This window comes from Microtus oregoni, unplaced genomic scaffold, assembly GCF_018167655.1.
Source record: "Microtus oregoni isolate MIOR12 unplaced genomic scaffold, Mior012 000005F_ref0000423, whole genome shotgun sequence".
In the NCBI taxonomy this organism is placed as follows: domain Eukaryota; kingdom Metazoa; phylum Chordata; class Mammalia; order Rodentia; family Cricetidae; genus Microtus; species Microtus oregoni.
The window spans coordinates 12,092,010-12,109,116 of record NW_024543064.1 but is presented as its reverse complement, the minus strand read 5'-3'; the positions used below and the strand labels follow the sequence as shown (position 1 = coordinate 12,109,116).

General features: G+C 42.8%; 1 protein-coding gene and 1 non-coding gene across 2 annotated transcripts in view; one reads left to right on the top strand and one right to left on the bottom strand.

Moving 5' to 3' along the window:
* Positions 1 to 17,107, top strand: part of Fbxo42 (F-box protein 42) — a 65,667-nt gene that overhangs the window by 13,677 nt on the left and 34,883 nt on the right. The window contains exons 2-3 of the mRNA XM_041651742.1: positions 9,978 to 10,243; positions 14,781 to 14,897. Coding sequence (XP_041507676.1) covers positions 9,994 to 10,243; positions 14,781 to 14,897 — 367 coding nt within the window. The 5' untranslated portion in view covers positions 9,978 to 9,993. The remainder of the gene's footprint in view (positions 1 to 9,977; positions 10,244 to 14,780; positions 14,898 to 17,107) is intronic.
* Positions 3,134 to 3,240, bottom strand: LOC121448989. The gene has a single exon (XR_005974449.1). It is a non-coding gene; the product is annotated as a U6 spliceosomal RNA (small nuclear RNA).

Genomic DNA, 17,107 nt, shown 5'->3' with positions numbered 1-17,107 from the left:
ATATGTGATACACAAACATATGTAGACAAAACACTAATACACATAAAATAAGGTGATAAAACAGCAACTAAGGGTGTTAACATTGCTGGGGAGTATAACAGTTGATAGAGCGCTTGCTATGGGTTTCATCCCCAACACTATAAGAAAGCAAAATATTGATATTGATAAATTCCTATTAGTATGCTAGAGAGGTGAGGTTTTAAAGGCGAGCAGGCTTCCTGGTGACATCTGTTGGAGGTTAGCAAAGGTTAAAAGTTCATTGATGTTAAATGTTTGTAAGCCCAAATTCCTTGCAGAAGAGTCTTTAGCTGTCTGTGGAGCCCACTCATCTCCACCTAAGGTCAGTTTAAATTATGTGAGTAACGAAAGGGGAAGTTGAGGCCAGCAGAGCTACTGTAGTGAGCTCTAGACTAGGGCAACCAAAGCTGTGGGACCCAGTTGTAGCGTTGCTTCTCCCATTATAGCCACCTCCATTTTGCAGGTTTTTATTACAAGGAATGTGCTCAAAGCTGCCTCTGCACATGTGCTGTGTGTATATGACTGCAGTGGAAAGATGCCTTAAAATTACCTTAAGCCCCTCTCCTGTTTGCATATTTAAGTGGATAAATGTTGCCAAATGAAGTACTTCAAGTTTTCTGCCCTCTGTTTTCCTTATGCCTATGCGGTAGCAGAATGCCATTGCAGATGCAGCTCTAGGAGATGTTAGGAAAGAATAGTTCACTCTGCAGAGCTGGTGTACAGAGCACAGTGAATTAGGTTAATAAACTGATCCTTGTGTGGGCAGACCTGCTGTGGATGAGTGAGCTGCTCTGCTCCTCTTAAACTGAAGCCTTGAAGTGGTGGGCTTATGATGTCCCACGTTCCTCTGCATCATGAGTTTTCTGGCCTGTATAACTTTGGAATAAGGTTTGGACTTTTTCTTCAGTGGCATTAAACTAATATATGAGACTCTATTAGTAAAACACCAAGCTCTGTGGAATAGGGTTATGAAACTCTGTGACTTGACTTAATAAAGTTCCATTGATATAATCAGTTGCCGTTTATTAGATAAAAGTAAAATACAGTGTTAGGTAATTAAATCTTATTAATAATCTAGACCTGAATAATGTAGTGAGAGAGCTGGACATGGAGGCACAGGCAATCAGGAAGCTGAGACAGGAGGATTATAAATTCTAGACTAGCCTGGACTGGATAGAGACCGAGTTTGGAAGGGGGGGCACTGTTTGTAAATTCCCTTTTGATTTGTACTGTATTTTACAACCAAAGCCTTCTGCTTAAAGTTAAAGTTTATACCAAATTATTATTTTTATCTTTTTGTATATTTTTAATAATTTTATTTTATGTGCATTGGTGTGAAGGTATCAGATCCCTGGACTAGAGTTACAGACAGTTGTAAGCTGCCATAAAGGTGCGAAAATTGAACCCAGGCCGGGCGGTGGTGGCGCATGCCTTTAATCCCAGCACTTGGGAGGCAGAGGCAGGCGGATCTCTGTGAGTTCGAGGCCGGCCTGGTCTACAAGAGCTAGTTCCAGGACAGGAACCAAAAAGCTACGGAGGAACCCTATCTCGAAAATAAAAAAAAAAAAAAAAGAAAAAAGAAAAGAAAATTGAACCCAACCCAGGTCCTCTGGAAGAACAGCCAGTGCTCTTAACTATTGAGTCATCTCTCCAGCCTCTATATGCCAAATTATTATAAACAGGGTTGTCCTATACTTTGTATCATCTTCTCTTAGGTATAGAAGTTCAGGGCTAGTAAGGTGGCTGTTCGGGTAAAGGCATCTGCTGCACAAACTTGGCATCCTGAGTTCAGTCTCTGCAACCCTCAGCCTTCATAGGGGTGGAAGGAGAGTTGTCTTCTGACCTCCACATATATTCATCTCCCCCATCAATAATAAACTTACCTATAAAAAAGGAAAATTAGGACTGGAGAGATGGCTCAGCAGTTAAGAGCACTGCCTGCTCTTCCAAAGGTCCTGCGTTCAATTCCCAGCAACCACATGGTGGCTCACAACCATCTGTAATGAGATCTGGTGCCTTCTTCTGGCCTGCAGGCATACATGCAGACAGAATACTGAGAATACTGTACACATAATAAATAAATAAATCTTTTAAAAAAAAGGAAAAAAAGAAAATTAAGCTCTCAGGTGTAGTGGCACAAGCCTCTAATCACACAGCCCTCTGACCGCTAAGTCAAGAGGAACGTGGATTCAAGATTGACTTAGGCTATATGAGACCTTGTCTTAAAAAAAAAAAATGTGGAGAGAGCTAGTGTCTCCATTTTTGGCTGAAGATGTGGCTTGCTTAGTGGTAGTTACTAGGTATGTGCAAAATCCCAGGTTCAGTCCTCAGTACTGCATAAGGGTGGGAGGTTACAGGTCTCAAAAAATAGAAGTTTGAGCCCAGCCGTGGTGGCACTCACCTTTACTCCCAACACTTGGGAAGTAGAGGCAGGTGGATCTCTGTGAATTTGAGGCCAGCCTGGTCTACACTGTTAGTTCCAGTACAGCTAGGACCATACACAGAGAAACCCTCTCTCAAAAAATAAAACAAAAATAACAACAAAAAGTTTGAACATTACAGTTTGGTGTAATAGGAGGCTATTTGTTCATTTCCCAGCAGCCCAGACCTGAAGTAATCACACAGAAACTATATTAATTACAACACTGCTTGGCCAATGACTTAGACATATTTCTGGCTAACTCTTATGTCTTAAATTAACCTATTCCTATTATTTTGTATTTTGCCAGGAGACTCATAGCTTATCAGTAAGGTTCTGGGACGTCTGTCTCCTTCGGCAGCTACATGGCGTCTCTTTGACTCTGCCTGCTTTCTCTCTGGATTTCCTACCTGGTTTTATTCTGCCCTGCCATAGGCCCAAAGCAGATTCTTTATTAATCAATGGTAATAAAACATATTCATGGCATACAGTGGGGAATCCCACATCAGTGTGATTATGCTTTTCTACAAAGTACAGGAAGTTGAGTCTAGAACGCATGGTTCTTCATAAGAAAAATTTGGAACCTAGAGTGTGTCCAATGATTGTTGAAACCAGTGTTCTTTTTTTTTCTTAGTTACATGAAAAACTTAGCAATAATAAAGGTGATGGTTAAATAGTACCACTCATTATATAGTAAAAAATATGGAACACTTCACGAATTTGCGTGTCATCCTTGCGCAGGGGCCATGCTAATCTTCTCTGTATCGTTCCAATTTTAGTATATGTGCTGCCGAAGCGAGCACGAAACCAGTGTTCTTTATATCAGCATATGCTTAGTGATAGCAAATCCTTTGGCTGCTGCAGACAAGGAGAATGAGTAGCTGTGAGGCTGGTCCATTTCTACAGCCTCTTATAGGTCCTAAGGCACTTTTATTTAATATTGACCATTGTAAAGAATAGTATGATTTGGGACTGGAGAGATAGCCATATGGTTAAGAGCAATGGTTGTTTTTCCAGAGGATCCAGTTCCATTCTTAGCATACACACATGGCAGCTCACAGCAGTCTGTAACTCCAGTTTCAGGGGGCCTAAAACTCTCTTCTGACCTCCAGGGGCACAAGACACACACATGGAACACCAGGCACACATGGTACACAGACATACCTTGTAGATAAAACATCCATTCACATAAAATATTATGTGTGTGTGTGTGTATGTATAAAGTATGATTTGAGCATGGTGCCACTTGCTTGAAGTGGCAGCACTTTGGAGATTGAGGCAGGAGGATCACAAATTTGAGGATAGTTTATCTAAGCTACATAGAAAGTTCTAGGCCTGGACTATGTCAGAAGACTGTCCCAAACACAAAGAATACTGATGGTTAGTACAGTAACACAGATAGGTAATTTGAGGACATACTTTGTTTTCCTATTTTATTGAAGGGAATCTGTATTGGGTGACAGACATGTTAACCATTGAAAAAAAACCCCACTCTTGCTGACATCTGTTATTAAATGTGGAATGCTTAATAGAGCCACTCCGTGGTGTCTGTATCAGAGGAACTCAGTTTGCTAATAGCAGCAGTACAGCAGTGATTATGCCAAAACATTCTATTCCTGTTGTTGCTCTTAAATCATTGACTGCCAGGAGTGAAGGAGTCTCCCGATTATGAGCCTCTGTTACTATAGATATTTTAATTTTGCGAATGTGGTCATAACATCTGTTTGAGTGCTGAATGGATTTTACCCTTTTCTCTAGTGTGTTTTTCTAACTGGAAAGTTACCAGTTTAAGAAATATTAATTTGGGGGGCACTGGAGAGATGGCTCAGAGGTTAGGAGCACTGGCTGCTCTTCCAGAGGTCCTGAGTTCAATTCCCAGCAACCACATGGTGGCTCACAACCATCTGTAATGAGATCTAGCGCCCTCCTCTGGCGTGTGGGCATACATTGAGGCAGAATGTTGTATACATAATAAATAAATAAATCTTTAAAAAAAAGAAATATTAATTTGGAACCCTTCCATCCCCACTTTCCTATTGATGTTCTAAAATCCTACCTGTTAGCCAAGCTGAGTTGAGCACATCTTACCACAGTGTTCCCTGCCTCCTTTGGGCTGTTCAAGCTTGATACCACACACAAATTAGCATATACTGCTCTGTGCTATTGCTCATCTATGTGTTATTAGCTACTAGTGGGATCATTCTCTCTTTGTATCTGCTGTGAGATCCAAACAGTATTAATAATTGAAACAATTGTATTTATGTGTGTCTGTCCCAATATGTGCATGCCACAGTGGATGTGAGAGGGCAACTTTTAAGAGTTGACTTTCTTCACCATGGCACCCAAGGATAGAACTCAAGTTGTTAGGTTTGTATGACAAATGCTTTTTCCATCTCCCTGACCCTGAAATGTAGTATTTTGGTCCATGTATGTTGGGAGAAGGCAGTTAGTTTATTCCTGGCTGCTCAGCCCTGAAATAATCACACAGAAACTGTATTATTTGCAATACTGTTTGGCCAATAGCTAACTAGTTCTTTTTTTTAAATTTATTTATTTATTAAAGATTTCTGTCTCTTCCCCGCTGCCACCTCCCATTTCCCTCCCCCTCCCCCCAATAAAGTCCCCCTCCCTCGTCAGCCCAAAGAGCGATCAGGGGCTAACTAGTTCTTTATACCTAGAATTAACCCATTTCCATTTATTTATTTATTGGTTTTTTGAGACAGGGTTTCTCTGTGGCTTTGGAGCCTGTCCTGGAACTAGCTCTTGTAGACCAGGCTGGCCTTGAACTCACAGTGATCCGCCTGCCTCTGCCTCCCCGAGTGCTGGGATTAAAGGCGTGCGCCACCACCGCGCCCCTGCTTGTTCTTTGGTGCAGGTAGAGGAGATAGGAGAGAAACGTGTGGGAACTGTCTCTTTCCTTCTACTATTTCGGTTCTGGAGATTGGACTGAGGTCATCAAGCTTGGGGTAAAGTGTCTACCCATTGAACCATCTCACTTACCTTTCAATCTTGTCTGAGACAGGGCCTCCCATCGAAGCTGGAATTCAGTGGTGCAACTAGTATGGCCAGTTAGCAACCTCTTGGCAAATAAAACTGGCATTCTCAAAAACAAACAAAAAACCCAACAACAAACAAATAAAAAACTCTTCTGGTGTAGGAGTTCCTTCTGTTTGTGTGTTGCTTTCATTGGTTGATGAATAAAAAAACTGCCTTGGCCTAGTTGATAGGACAGAACTTAGGTAGGCAGGGAAGACAGAACTGAAGGCTGGGAGGAAGAAAGCAGAGTCAGGAAAGCCGCCAGAGTCAGACATGCCGAATCTTTCCCGGTAAGACACTGCCACATGGCGATATACAGATTAATAGAAATGGGTTAAATCAAGATGTAAGAGTTAGTCAATAAGAGGCTAGAGATAATGGGCCAAGCAGTGATTTAATACAATTTCTGTGTGATTATTTTGGGGCTAAGGCGGCTGGGAAGAACAAGCGGGCTCTCTCCTTATTACACTCTTTCTGCTCCCCTCTTTAAACTTCAGAATTTAAGGGACATAAACCCATATTATTTTTGTCCAGCAGACTACTGGTACTCAGTGATGTACAGGGGGTGGGGTGGGGGGGATTTGCTGTCGTGTGACTCAGTTCTGTTGTAAAGTGATGCGAGGTCAGCATACAGGTGCTCCGAGTGTGTAATAGTCTGAATGTAATCGGCCCCCCCATAAGCTCATGGGGAGTGTCACTATTAGGAGGTGTGGCCTTGTTGGAGGAAGTTGTATCACTGTGGGGGTGGGCTTTGAGGTAAAGTCTCATAATATGCTCAAGGCATGCCCAGTGTCTCAGTTCACTTCCTGTTGCCTTTGGATCAAGATGTAGAATTCTCAGCACCTTCTGCAACACCATGTCTGCCTGCACACTGCCATGCTCCCTGCCAGGATGACTGAACCTCTGAAACTGACACCTCAATGAAATGTTTCCGGTCATGGTATCTCTTCACAGAAATGGAAACTCTTACGTTCTGGGCGAATTATCTAGAAACCTCATTCTCACTGGGATGCCCCATGGAAGGCAAAGAAGCCCAGTTAAACAGCCCATCTTCAAGGTCTAGGTCTGTTGCGTTGACTTGAGATTGTGAGTTTTTCCAAAGACCCTGACTTTGGGGAAATGAAGAGCTCTGACACTAGTGAGGATGAGCTCTTGTCTTTGTAAATAGCTTCATGAAAATCACATTCCTTGAGTTAATGCATTTATGTGGGAAATGCTTTAGGCCAAATGAAAACAAAACAAAATTCAGAGCATTAAAAACTGCCTCTGTGTCCTCGGGGGTTGTGAGTGCTTGGTGGAGGAAGTGAAAAGGAAGCACTGTGTGAATTGGTGCAGGCATGCAGTACCAAGGAGAGGCACCTGGCACCTGTGTCAGGGCGGAGCCAGCAAGCCTTTAAGGCATGGCACTGATGCTTCCCTGAACCATACGAAGGTTGACACTGAAATCTCCTTAAAACTTACAGAGGCCGTGGGAATGCTGCTGCACAGATTTGCTAATTGTGCTTTTAGGAGATTTGGACAGGAGATAAATTGTTTACTCTTGTATGAGAAAAATGGAAATGGAAATGACCTTCTATAGCCTCTGATTCAGTTGTTCTGAAGCCGATCTGGACTCACTGTCAGTGTTGTGCCGGGGCTGGAAGATGTATCTGAAGTAGATATGAAAAATTGCCTCACCCAGCGGGTTTTTTTCTTGGACTTTTTTCTTTGGTGAGTTTAGGGTAGAGTGACGTCAATGTAGCTCAGTAAATTAGAGAATGGAATCAGTTGTGTGCATGTAGAAATGAAAACAGGAACAAAACTCTTTAGGAACTTAGGGGACTGGTGAGGGGGTGAGAATGGGAGTCGTAGGGGAAGCAGTAAGCTCAGTACATCATGTGCCTTACACCTTATAATTCTAACATTTGGAAAGCTGAGGCAGGAGGATAACTGTGAGTTCAAAAAGAGTCTGGGCTACAGGATGTCTCAAAAAAAAAAAAAAGCAAGCAATAGGACCTAGAGATGGCTCAGAAGCACTCTTTTAATGCCTTTAATGCCAGTACTTGGGAGGCAGAGGCAAGTGGATCTATGAGTTCAAGGTTAGCTTGATCTATAGAGTGAATCCCATAATAGCCAGGGCTTTTACACAGAGAAGTCCTATCTCAAAAAACCAAGACCCCCTCCCAATAGAAAGAAAATAAAAAAGCTATATTTCTTGTGAAAAATTCAACTACATTGTTTGCCTCTTTGAAGTTTGCCAGAGCTTTGCTGTAAGTTTTCTTGGAGTGGTCCCTAGCCAGTGCCTTAGCCGAGGAGCGATACAGGAGCTTCACCCTGTCCATCCTTCACCAGACTCTTCTAACTAGCTGTCTCAGTAAGGTCTGTGAGACAGGCTTGGTAAGCTTGGCATCATGATCTATGTCTCCTCTTATCTGAGCCCTGCTCTCCCACATCCCTTAGAAAATTTACTCAGCACTAAACCTTTTCGATCATAATTCTATTTAGTATCTTCTCCTTTTGGTCTAACCGGGACACAATTCTCTTTTTGAGACAGGGTCTCACTGGGTCGTCCTGGCTGGCCTTAGCTCACAAGTTCCTCCTGCCTCTTCACCTCTCAAGTATTGGGATTAAAGGTGTGAACCACTACACCTGTTCTTATATAAATGACATTTCCTTAATTTTACTGTTTTTACCTTAGGCTTTATATATGGAAATGATTTATTTGCCTTTGTGTATGATACAGATTTTTCTTTTTAGAAATTTCTGGGAATAGAGTTATGCACAAAAGGAAATGTAAACTGTCTACTCTCTCCACTAGAGATAACTACTAGCAAGAGCATATTCTGAGCAGCTCTCATGAGTGCACGAATATTTAGCCCATGAATTTTTCACAGACAGAACACTCCTGTTCCCAATTAGGAACAGAATATTACCAGCACTTTTGGAACTTTGAGTGTTAATCATTGTTCTCGCTTATAATAGCACAAATTAGCTTTGAATTTGCGTAAATAGTCGTGTAGTATGCATTCTACCCTCTTTGCTGAGTGTTGCTTGTGAGACATGTGTATGTGACATGTACCTGTCATTTTTGACTTCATGGGTTTCCATTGTGAATGACAGTTCACACTATTGATTCTATTTATTAAGTATACAGTAGTCTGTCTGCATATGTCCCTGCAGGCCAGAAGAGGGCACCATATTTCATTACAGATGGTTGTGAGCCACCATGTGGTTGCTGGGAATTGAACTCAGGACCTTTGGAAGTGTAGCCAGTGCTCTTAACCTCTGAGCCATCTCTCCAGCCCTATTGATTCTCTTGTTAGGCATTTGGGTTTTTATTTTTATTGCCTAGATTTGTCGTATTTTCTATTGTCCATATTGCTTTATAGTTTGCAGTTTAGCCAATTAAGCCTGTTCTTAGAACAGTCACTTTCCTCTAATTAAATTGTCCTGTGTTAGGTCAAGCACTCTAAGCATGCACTTTACTGTGAACCATACCCCCTTTCAAACTGATACCCCCCCCCCCCCCCCCCGCACACACACACACACACACACACCAGGTCTCATTCTGTACATTAGGCTAGTCTGCTGGGACACAGGTGTCTGCCACTGTGCCTGTCTTAAAGCTTCTGGGATTTTTTTGGTTTGGTTTGTTTGGCTTGGTTTTTTTGAGACATGGTTTCTTTGTGTAGCCCTGGTTGTCCTAGAACTCACTCTGTAGACCAGGCTGGTCTCCAACTCAGATATTCACCTGACTCTGCCTCCCAAGTGTTGGAATTAAAGATGTGCACCCCAACCCCAGCTTAAATTGCTGTTTCTAAACTCAGATCTTCCCAGTGTTCTTCTGTTCTTTTGTAGAACGCAGTTAGTTTTTCCTTTTCAGTGGGAGTTTTGGGGTCATTGAATGTTCCTTGAATCATGTATTAGTCAGATCTAAAAGAGTTAAAGAAATTATGAAAGAACAGGTTTTCCAAGTTGTTTTTTCTTTTGTTTGTTTGAAATGAGGTCTCACCATGTAGTTTTGTTGGCCTAGAACTCACTATGTAGGATTAAAGGTGTTACCATGCCACTCTTGGTGGTGGGTTTTTTCTTTTGTTTTTAAGATGATTTTTAATGTGTTTGAGTGTTCACCTGCATGTGTGGTCTGTGTACCAACACATGTGCGCAGTTTCCATAGAGGCCAGAAGATGGTGCTGGGCCCTGAAATTGGAGTTCAGGGTATTGTGAGCCACTTTGTAGTGCTGGGAACCAAACCTGGGCCTTGTGTGTGGAGTGCTTTTAACTCTGAGCCTTCTCCCTAGCCCCAGTTTCCTTTTTTTAAGGTTACACTAGAACTTGAGGAAGGAGAATGTGATGATGAACTTGGCATTTGACCTCTGTCGAATTAAGGTGGTCTCATCTAGTGTGAGGACGTGCTGGAGCAATTTCATGCTGTGTAGGAAGTAATCCACAAGCCACTTGGGTGCTCAGTTGCTTCTGTGCTTCTGAAAGTTGTTCCCTAATACTTATTTCTTACCCACTACAGCTTCAAGTGGGATGTCATGGCCAGCTCCTCGGACAGTGAGGATGACAGTTTCATGGCTGTGGACCAAGAAGAAACTGTACTGGAAGGAACAATGGAGCAAGAAGAGGAATCCCACCCAGTGTTGGAAGTTGAAGAGACAAGACATAATAGGTCCATGTCTGAGCTGCCAGAAGAAGTTTTGGAGTATATCCTGTCCTTCCTTTCACCGTATCAGGAGCATAAAACTGCAGCTCTGGTCTGCAAACAGTGGTATCGGCTTATCAAAGGTACTATGGGAAAGACAGGTTCTTTCAAGTGTATGTGTGTGTGTGTCTGTGTATATACTACATGTGTGCAAGTATCCCTGGAGGCCAGAAGAGGGCATCAGATGCCTTGGATCTTGAGATATAGAAGGCTTTGAGCCACCTAATGTGGGAGCTGGGTTTGAACTCAGTCCACTGGAAGAGCCGCAAGAGTTCCTAACTGCAAAGCCCTGGTTATGTCAGCTATTATTGAGTAACTTAGTTTTAGACTCCCCCCTTTTTTTATTATTACTATTATTATTATTATTATTTTTTCGAGATAGGGTTTCTTTGTAGTTTTGGAGAATGTCCGGGAACCAGTTCTTGTAGACCAGGCTGGCCTCAAACTCACAGAGATCCGCCTGTCTCTACCTCCTGAGTTCTGGGATTAAAGGCGTGTGCCACCACTGCCTGGGTTTGACTCCCCCTTTTTAAATTTATTTTTATTAATTGAAAACTTATACAATATATTCTAATCATGATTTCCCCTCTAGCATTTCCTCCCAGATTCTCCCTACTTTTCCCTTTTCCACTCTTCCAACACTACTCCTTTTTCTTTTTTTCCAACTTTTCTTCTTTCTTTTCTTTCTTTCTGTGTTTTTTTTTTTTTTTTTTTTTTTTTGAGACACAGTTTCTCTGTGTAGTTTTGGAGCCTGTCCTGGAATTTGCTCTGTAGACCAGGCTGGCCTTGAACTCACAGAGATCTGCCTCCCAAGTGCTAGGATTAAAAGCATATATCACCACTGCCAGGCCCAACATAATATTTTTATTGATTATTTGGGAATTTTACATCATACACTCTGATCATACTCACTTCGCAGTCCTCCAGAGTCCGCCCTCTGCCTTTGTGACCTCCCCTGCCCCCAGAAAAAGAAGCAAACAAAAGAAAAACATGTCCAGTGTGTGTTGCCCATATATTCACTGGAGCATGGTTAGACTCCCAGTGGCCAGCCCCTTAAAGAAAATTGAGTCTGGGCTGGAGAGGTGGCCCAGCAGTTTAGAGAACTGGCTACTCATCCAGAGGTTCTGAGTTCAAGTCCCAGCACCCACATGGTGACTCATAACCATCTGTAATGAGATCTGGTGCCCTCTTTCTGACCTGCAGGCAGAACACACTATACATCATAAATAAAGAAAATCTTTAAGAAAAAAGAAAAATTTTAAAAAAAGAAAAGAAAACTGAGTTCTTCTCCACTTGGCACCCCCACAAGAAGCCATCAGTTGTGGAGAGCTACACGTCAGCATCCTTATCACAGTATTTTTTTTTAAGATTTATTTATCTATTATGTACACACTGTTCTGCCTGTAAACTAGAAGAGGGCACCAGATCTCACCACGGATGGCCGTGAACCACTGTGTGGATGCCAGGAACTGAACTCAGGACTCCTGGGAGAGCAGCCAGCTCTCCCAACCCTTGAGCCATCTCTCCAGCCCTCCTTATCACAATTTTTTTAAAGAGATCCCTTTGATCACTGTGTTGACATCCGTGGTCTGTACAGCCACTGGAGTCCATGCTGAGGCCAGAGATTGTGTGGATGTCCGTGGTCCTTACTGTTGCTGGAAACCATGTAGAAGTCGATGATTGTGCTCTTGCTGACTGTAAAGGCAGGGAAGCTACCTTTGCGGTAGTCTCAATGACTGCAGACTCATAGTTGAGAAAGAGGAACATAAAAGTCTCCAGTGCAACCACTACCTCATCCCCCAAAAAAGTAACAGGCTGGGCAGAAAGCTACTGAAGAAAACTCTTAGGCTCCCTTTTTCTTTTCTCCCTTAAAGACATTGTTGTAAAAATTAGTATTAGATAAGTTAACACATTTTTCTTATCTTGGTTAATTTTATAAACAGCTAGAATATTAATATAAAATAGAATACAGTTGTTTAATAATAGTAATAGTAGTATTTAATTCATTTGCAGTTTCAAAATGATGGTTGTTTTGTTTTTGAAGATTGATTTATTTGGCTAGGTGGTGCTGGCGCACTCCTGTAATCCCAGCACTCTAGGAGGCAGAGGCAGGTGAATCTCTGAGTTTGAGGCCAGCCTGATTTGCAAAGCGAGTTTCAGGACAGCAGAGCTGTTACATAAAGAAACCCTATCTGGAAAAATCGGTGTTTTTGTCTGCATGTATTGTCTGTGCTCCATGTACAACACCTGGTGCCTGTGGAGATCAGAAGAGGGCATCATATCTCTAGCACTGGAGTTAGAGGCAGCTGTGGGCCTGGTGTGTTGGCTGTACCTGTGTGTTGTATGTACTTGTTAGTGTGGGTGTATGCATGTGTGTACAAGGATGTGGAGCTGGAGGTAGACTTCCAGTGTCTTTCCTCGTGTGCTCTTGACCTTCCATTTTTTAAATAATGTTTTTATGAAGCAGAAGTGGGGGATAATTGGATCTCTGTGAGTTCGAGGTCAGCCAGGGCTACACAGTGAGACTCTGTCTTCATAAGGAAAAAAGAAAGACCCTTTCTCAAAAATATAAAAGTGGGACTACAATGCTCCCTTGAGCCTGGGCCCACACTTGGTTGTACCTGTGCTCTCAGTGTCTCTGAGTACACTCTCGAGGTCGCTTATGATTGTGTGTCTGTCAGAGTGTAGGCCAGTGTGTGGGTGTCTTCAGAGGTCAGAGGTGTCAACTTTCCCCAGAGCTCCATACTCACTACACAATACATTTTTTTCCTTTTGGTTTTTCAAGTTAGATTTCTTCTGTGTAGCCCTGGCTGTCCTAGAACTCATTCTCTAGACCAGGCTGGCCTCAAACTCTACCTCTGCCTTCTGCGTGCTGAGATTAAAGGTGTGCGCCACCACTACCTGGCAACCATCTGCTTCTAAAGCACAGTGTTTGCTGATCTTGCAGAGGACCAAGTAGGATTTCATCACCCTCTTGATGGTTCACAATCATGTGACGCTCCAGCTCCACAGCATCTGACCAGTCTCTGGCTTTGCCAAGCACCACATGCACACAAAAAACCAAAAACAAACAAAATAGGACTTTAATGAAATTAGTTATTAGAATGATGCATTAAAAACTAGATTGTTCCACAAGCATGAAGCTTTTACTTTTTAAAATCCACCGCATAAACACATATACTTTTTGACACAAGGTTTCCTTGTGTATGGTTCAGGCTAGACTTGACCTTATCATCCTACATCTCAGCTTGGCCTAATGCTCTGCTTTAAGAGGAATTTTAGATTCACTGTCACTAGTGGAAGGAACAGAATTTGCATTCTGCCTATTCCCCTGTTCACTGATAGCCTCCATTCTTCTTAACACTGCCCACGGCAGTAGTACCTTGTTGCAGCTGAAGAATCTTGTATTGGAAGATCACCACCACCCAGAGACCATCATTTATTTCAGAGTTCAATCTTGGTGGTGTCCATATTATAAATTTAGACAAGTATGTAATGTCATATATTTACCTTTGGAGTAAAGCTCTCAACCTGTTTAGGGTCTCACCATGTAATGTGGCTGCCCTCTAACTCACAGTGATTCACCTGCCTCTGCCCTTCTAAATGCTGAACTAAAGGTATAGTACCACTATGCCTGGAAAACTCATAACTTTATAAAGTTATTTATTAATTTTATATGTATGTGTGTGTAACTTGGGTGTATGTATGTGCACCATGTGTGTGTAGGTGCCTTTGGAGGCCAGCAGAGGGCATTGGATCCTCTGCAACTGGAGTTACAGGCAGTTTTGAGCCACCCAGCATGTTGGAAAGTGAGCCTGGGTCTTCTGCAAGGACAGTAAGTGCTCTTAACCGCTGCACCAACTCTCCAACCCTAAGCTCCTAATTTTTAACTATATATTTTTATTTCATGTGTATGGTCGTTTTGCCTGCATGTATGTCTGTGTAACACATGTACGCCTGCTGTCCTCTGAGGCCAAAAGCATACGTTGGAGCTGAGTCTCTATGTAGGTGCTCAGATGTGAACGTGGGTCCTCTAGAAGAGCAACCAAGTGCTCTTAACCACTAAGCCATCACTCCAGCCTACCCAAGCTCTTACCTTTTAAGACACAGTCCTCAGACACACACTCAACATTTCGTAATCTATTATATAATAATCTCCTTCTACGTTTTTCTTAAACTGGAGGATTCCTGCTAACGGCAGAGCTTTTTGAGCAGCGGGTACATTACAGATACTGCTTCATCGCATTCCTTCACAAAGATAAATTATTCCCACCCCTTTGCTTTGTAGTAAATGCTACCAATTATCTTTATTGCTACGGGATATAACTGAGAGTGGACAAGGGTTATCATATGAGCTGATTTAGTAACTTTGCACACATCTCTGAATCTCCTGTACCTTGGTAAAATGTAGTTCTTTCAATTTTGACATTCCTTGATTCCATTTTTCTTTGAATGAAAATGAGAGAATTTGGACTTCCTCAAAACATTTATGGCCTATACAAGTGATAAAGTAGTTAAAAGACACAATTTTAATGATCCCTCTACACACACACACACACACACACACACACACACACATTAGGTATCCAAGCTGACGCCTTTGACTTTGTTCATCTTTAGGTGTAGCCCACCAGTGTTACCATGGTTTTATGAAGGCTGTCCAGGAAGGAAACATTCAGTGGGAGAGCAGGACTTACCCTTATCCTGGAACCCCCATCACGCAGCGCTTCTCCCACAGTGAGTATCCACATTGGGAAAGCAGGTCCCACACTGCCCGTGATTGTGTTTCTAGACACTGTTTTGCAGGCGTGCATTTTGTTTGGCATTTTAATTAAGAGAATGTAAAATGAGAGTTTCTAACAGAGTTAGGAAAAAGTGAGTCTAAACATGTTGTGAAGGCTGACGTGTAACTAACTAAGTGGCAGAGTGCTTGCCCACCTAGGCCCAGGGTTCAATCCCTGACACCTCAACAAATGAATTGCTGGGGCTTATTAATTTTATATTGTTCTTCATTCGATTCTCCACCAACCCCAGCCTCCTAAAGGACAGGATTTCAGGCATGTGCCTCCATACCTGGTTATATTTTGAGCTTTTGGTAGGAAGGAGCATGTAGTTATTACCTGTGTCATAAAAAAAGTGATTCCAAAACTGAGCAGCTTAAAACAGTATTTCTTAACCTGTTCTTGAAGGTGTGGGACTTGGAGATGGTGTACTGAGTTCTGGTTTAGGAATGTTTCATAGAGTGGCCATCATTGCTATCCAGAGATTCCCTGTCCTGAAGCTTTACTTGGGACTGGGCTACCTCTTCAAAGGAGGCCTCAGTGTCTTATTGCATGGACCTCTAGCTAGAGCCAGGCACAGTCAGCTGCGTACTGTAGAGCAGGTATCCAAGATGGAAGGAAGCCAGGCTATCTATCTCTTCACCCTCTGAAGTGAGTACATCTCTTCCTTTCTGTTCCATTGACCACACAAGGACGGTAGGGGTTATAAACACCAGGAGGTGAAGATCCTTCAGTGCTACTTACCCCAGATTGCTATACTTATGTCTGGTGAGGTTCAGAAATAGTTATGATTCATTTCTTGCTTTGAGGCTAGATGAAAACAGACCAGGAAGGCAGGTAAAGTGTTGTGTGCCACTCTCAAAAAGCTGGTTTTATACTGGTGCTGCTCTATCCTGTTCGAAGAAGGACATCTTTGAGACCTGTGGGACTCACTGAAGTCAAAACTGTGAGTGTGTGACCATGGAAGACCCTGGTTACAAAAGTAGTTGAGGACAGGTGAGTTGGCTCAGTGGGTACAGGAGCCCACTGTCAAGCTGTTACATTCGTCCCATCTCTAGGACCCACATGGTGGAGGAGAACTGGCTCTTGCTGGTTATCCTTTAACTGTGAGTTGTCCTCTGACCGTGCTGTGGCACGGGTCCCTTCCCCAAGTGAACAATCAATAAATATAATGAGAGAAAAGAGAATAGTTTAGTGGTACTGCCTTGATCCGTGCTGAAACAGCAGTCTACCCCAGTGCTCCTGAGGTGTTTGTGCTACTGCCAGCACAGAGAGAAGTGGCGAGCATGCCTATCAGGACAGCAGGGACAGGAGAGTTTCAAGACTAGCTGGACTGTTTAGCAGAACCCTGTCTTAGAAGCAGAAAGCAAGTGCTATCATCATTTCTGCTGTTATTGAAAGAGTTTTGAAATGTTCTCAACTGTTTATGGAGTTTGCAGATCATGATTCAGAATGGGTAGACTGGATGATATTCTGTCAGGGTCCATATTTGTTTCAGTGTGTGTTACAGATAGAGGAAGAGGTGCTGACAGGGCTTCTGAAGACTGTTGCTCTGGATTTTGTAAGGCTGGGGATTGATGTCAGGGCTTCTTGCTGAGGGCAAGCTCTTTCCCGCTGAGCTCTGCCCCAGCCCTGAGACTGCCCCACAGTGAGGGAGGAGTGAGTCTGGATGGTCAGTCAGCTGGGCCACCACAGCAGCGCACTGGAGGCCTCGGCTTCTGAAGGGGAGGCTTCCCTCCCCCACACTGCTGGACCTTGCAGCCCCCGGAGATTAGAGGCCCTCTGGCAAGGGTGGCTCATCATGCTGCTTGAAATCCAGGAAAGAGCCACAGGGTAATTTTGTAAAAAAGAAAAAAGGAAGAAAGAAAGAAAGAAAGGAAGGAAGAAAGGAAGAAAGAAAAAAATCCTGTTTCGTTTTTCTTCTGGTCTGTTTTTTCCATGTGTCCTGTACACTGCCCAGCTAACTGACAACTGAAAAGGACCATTACAGAGAAAAGGGCAACTTGCAAAATAGATTAAAAACTAAGAATTCCAGGACTGGTGAGAAGGCTCAACAGGTAAAAGTACTTACAACCAAGCCTGACAGCCTGGGTTTGATCCCTAGGACCCAGATTGTAGATGGAGAGAACTAATTCCCAAAAATTGTTTTCTCACCTCCACACATGC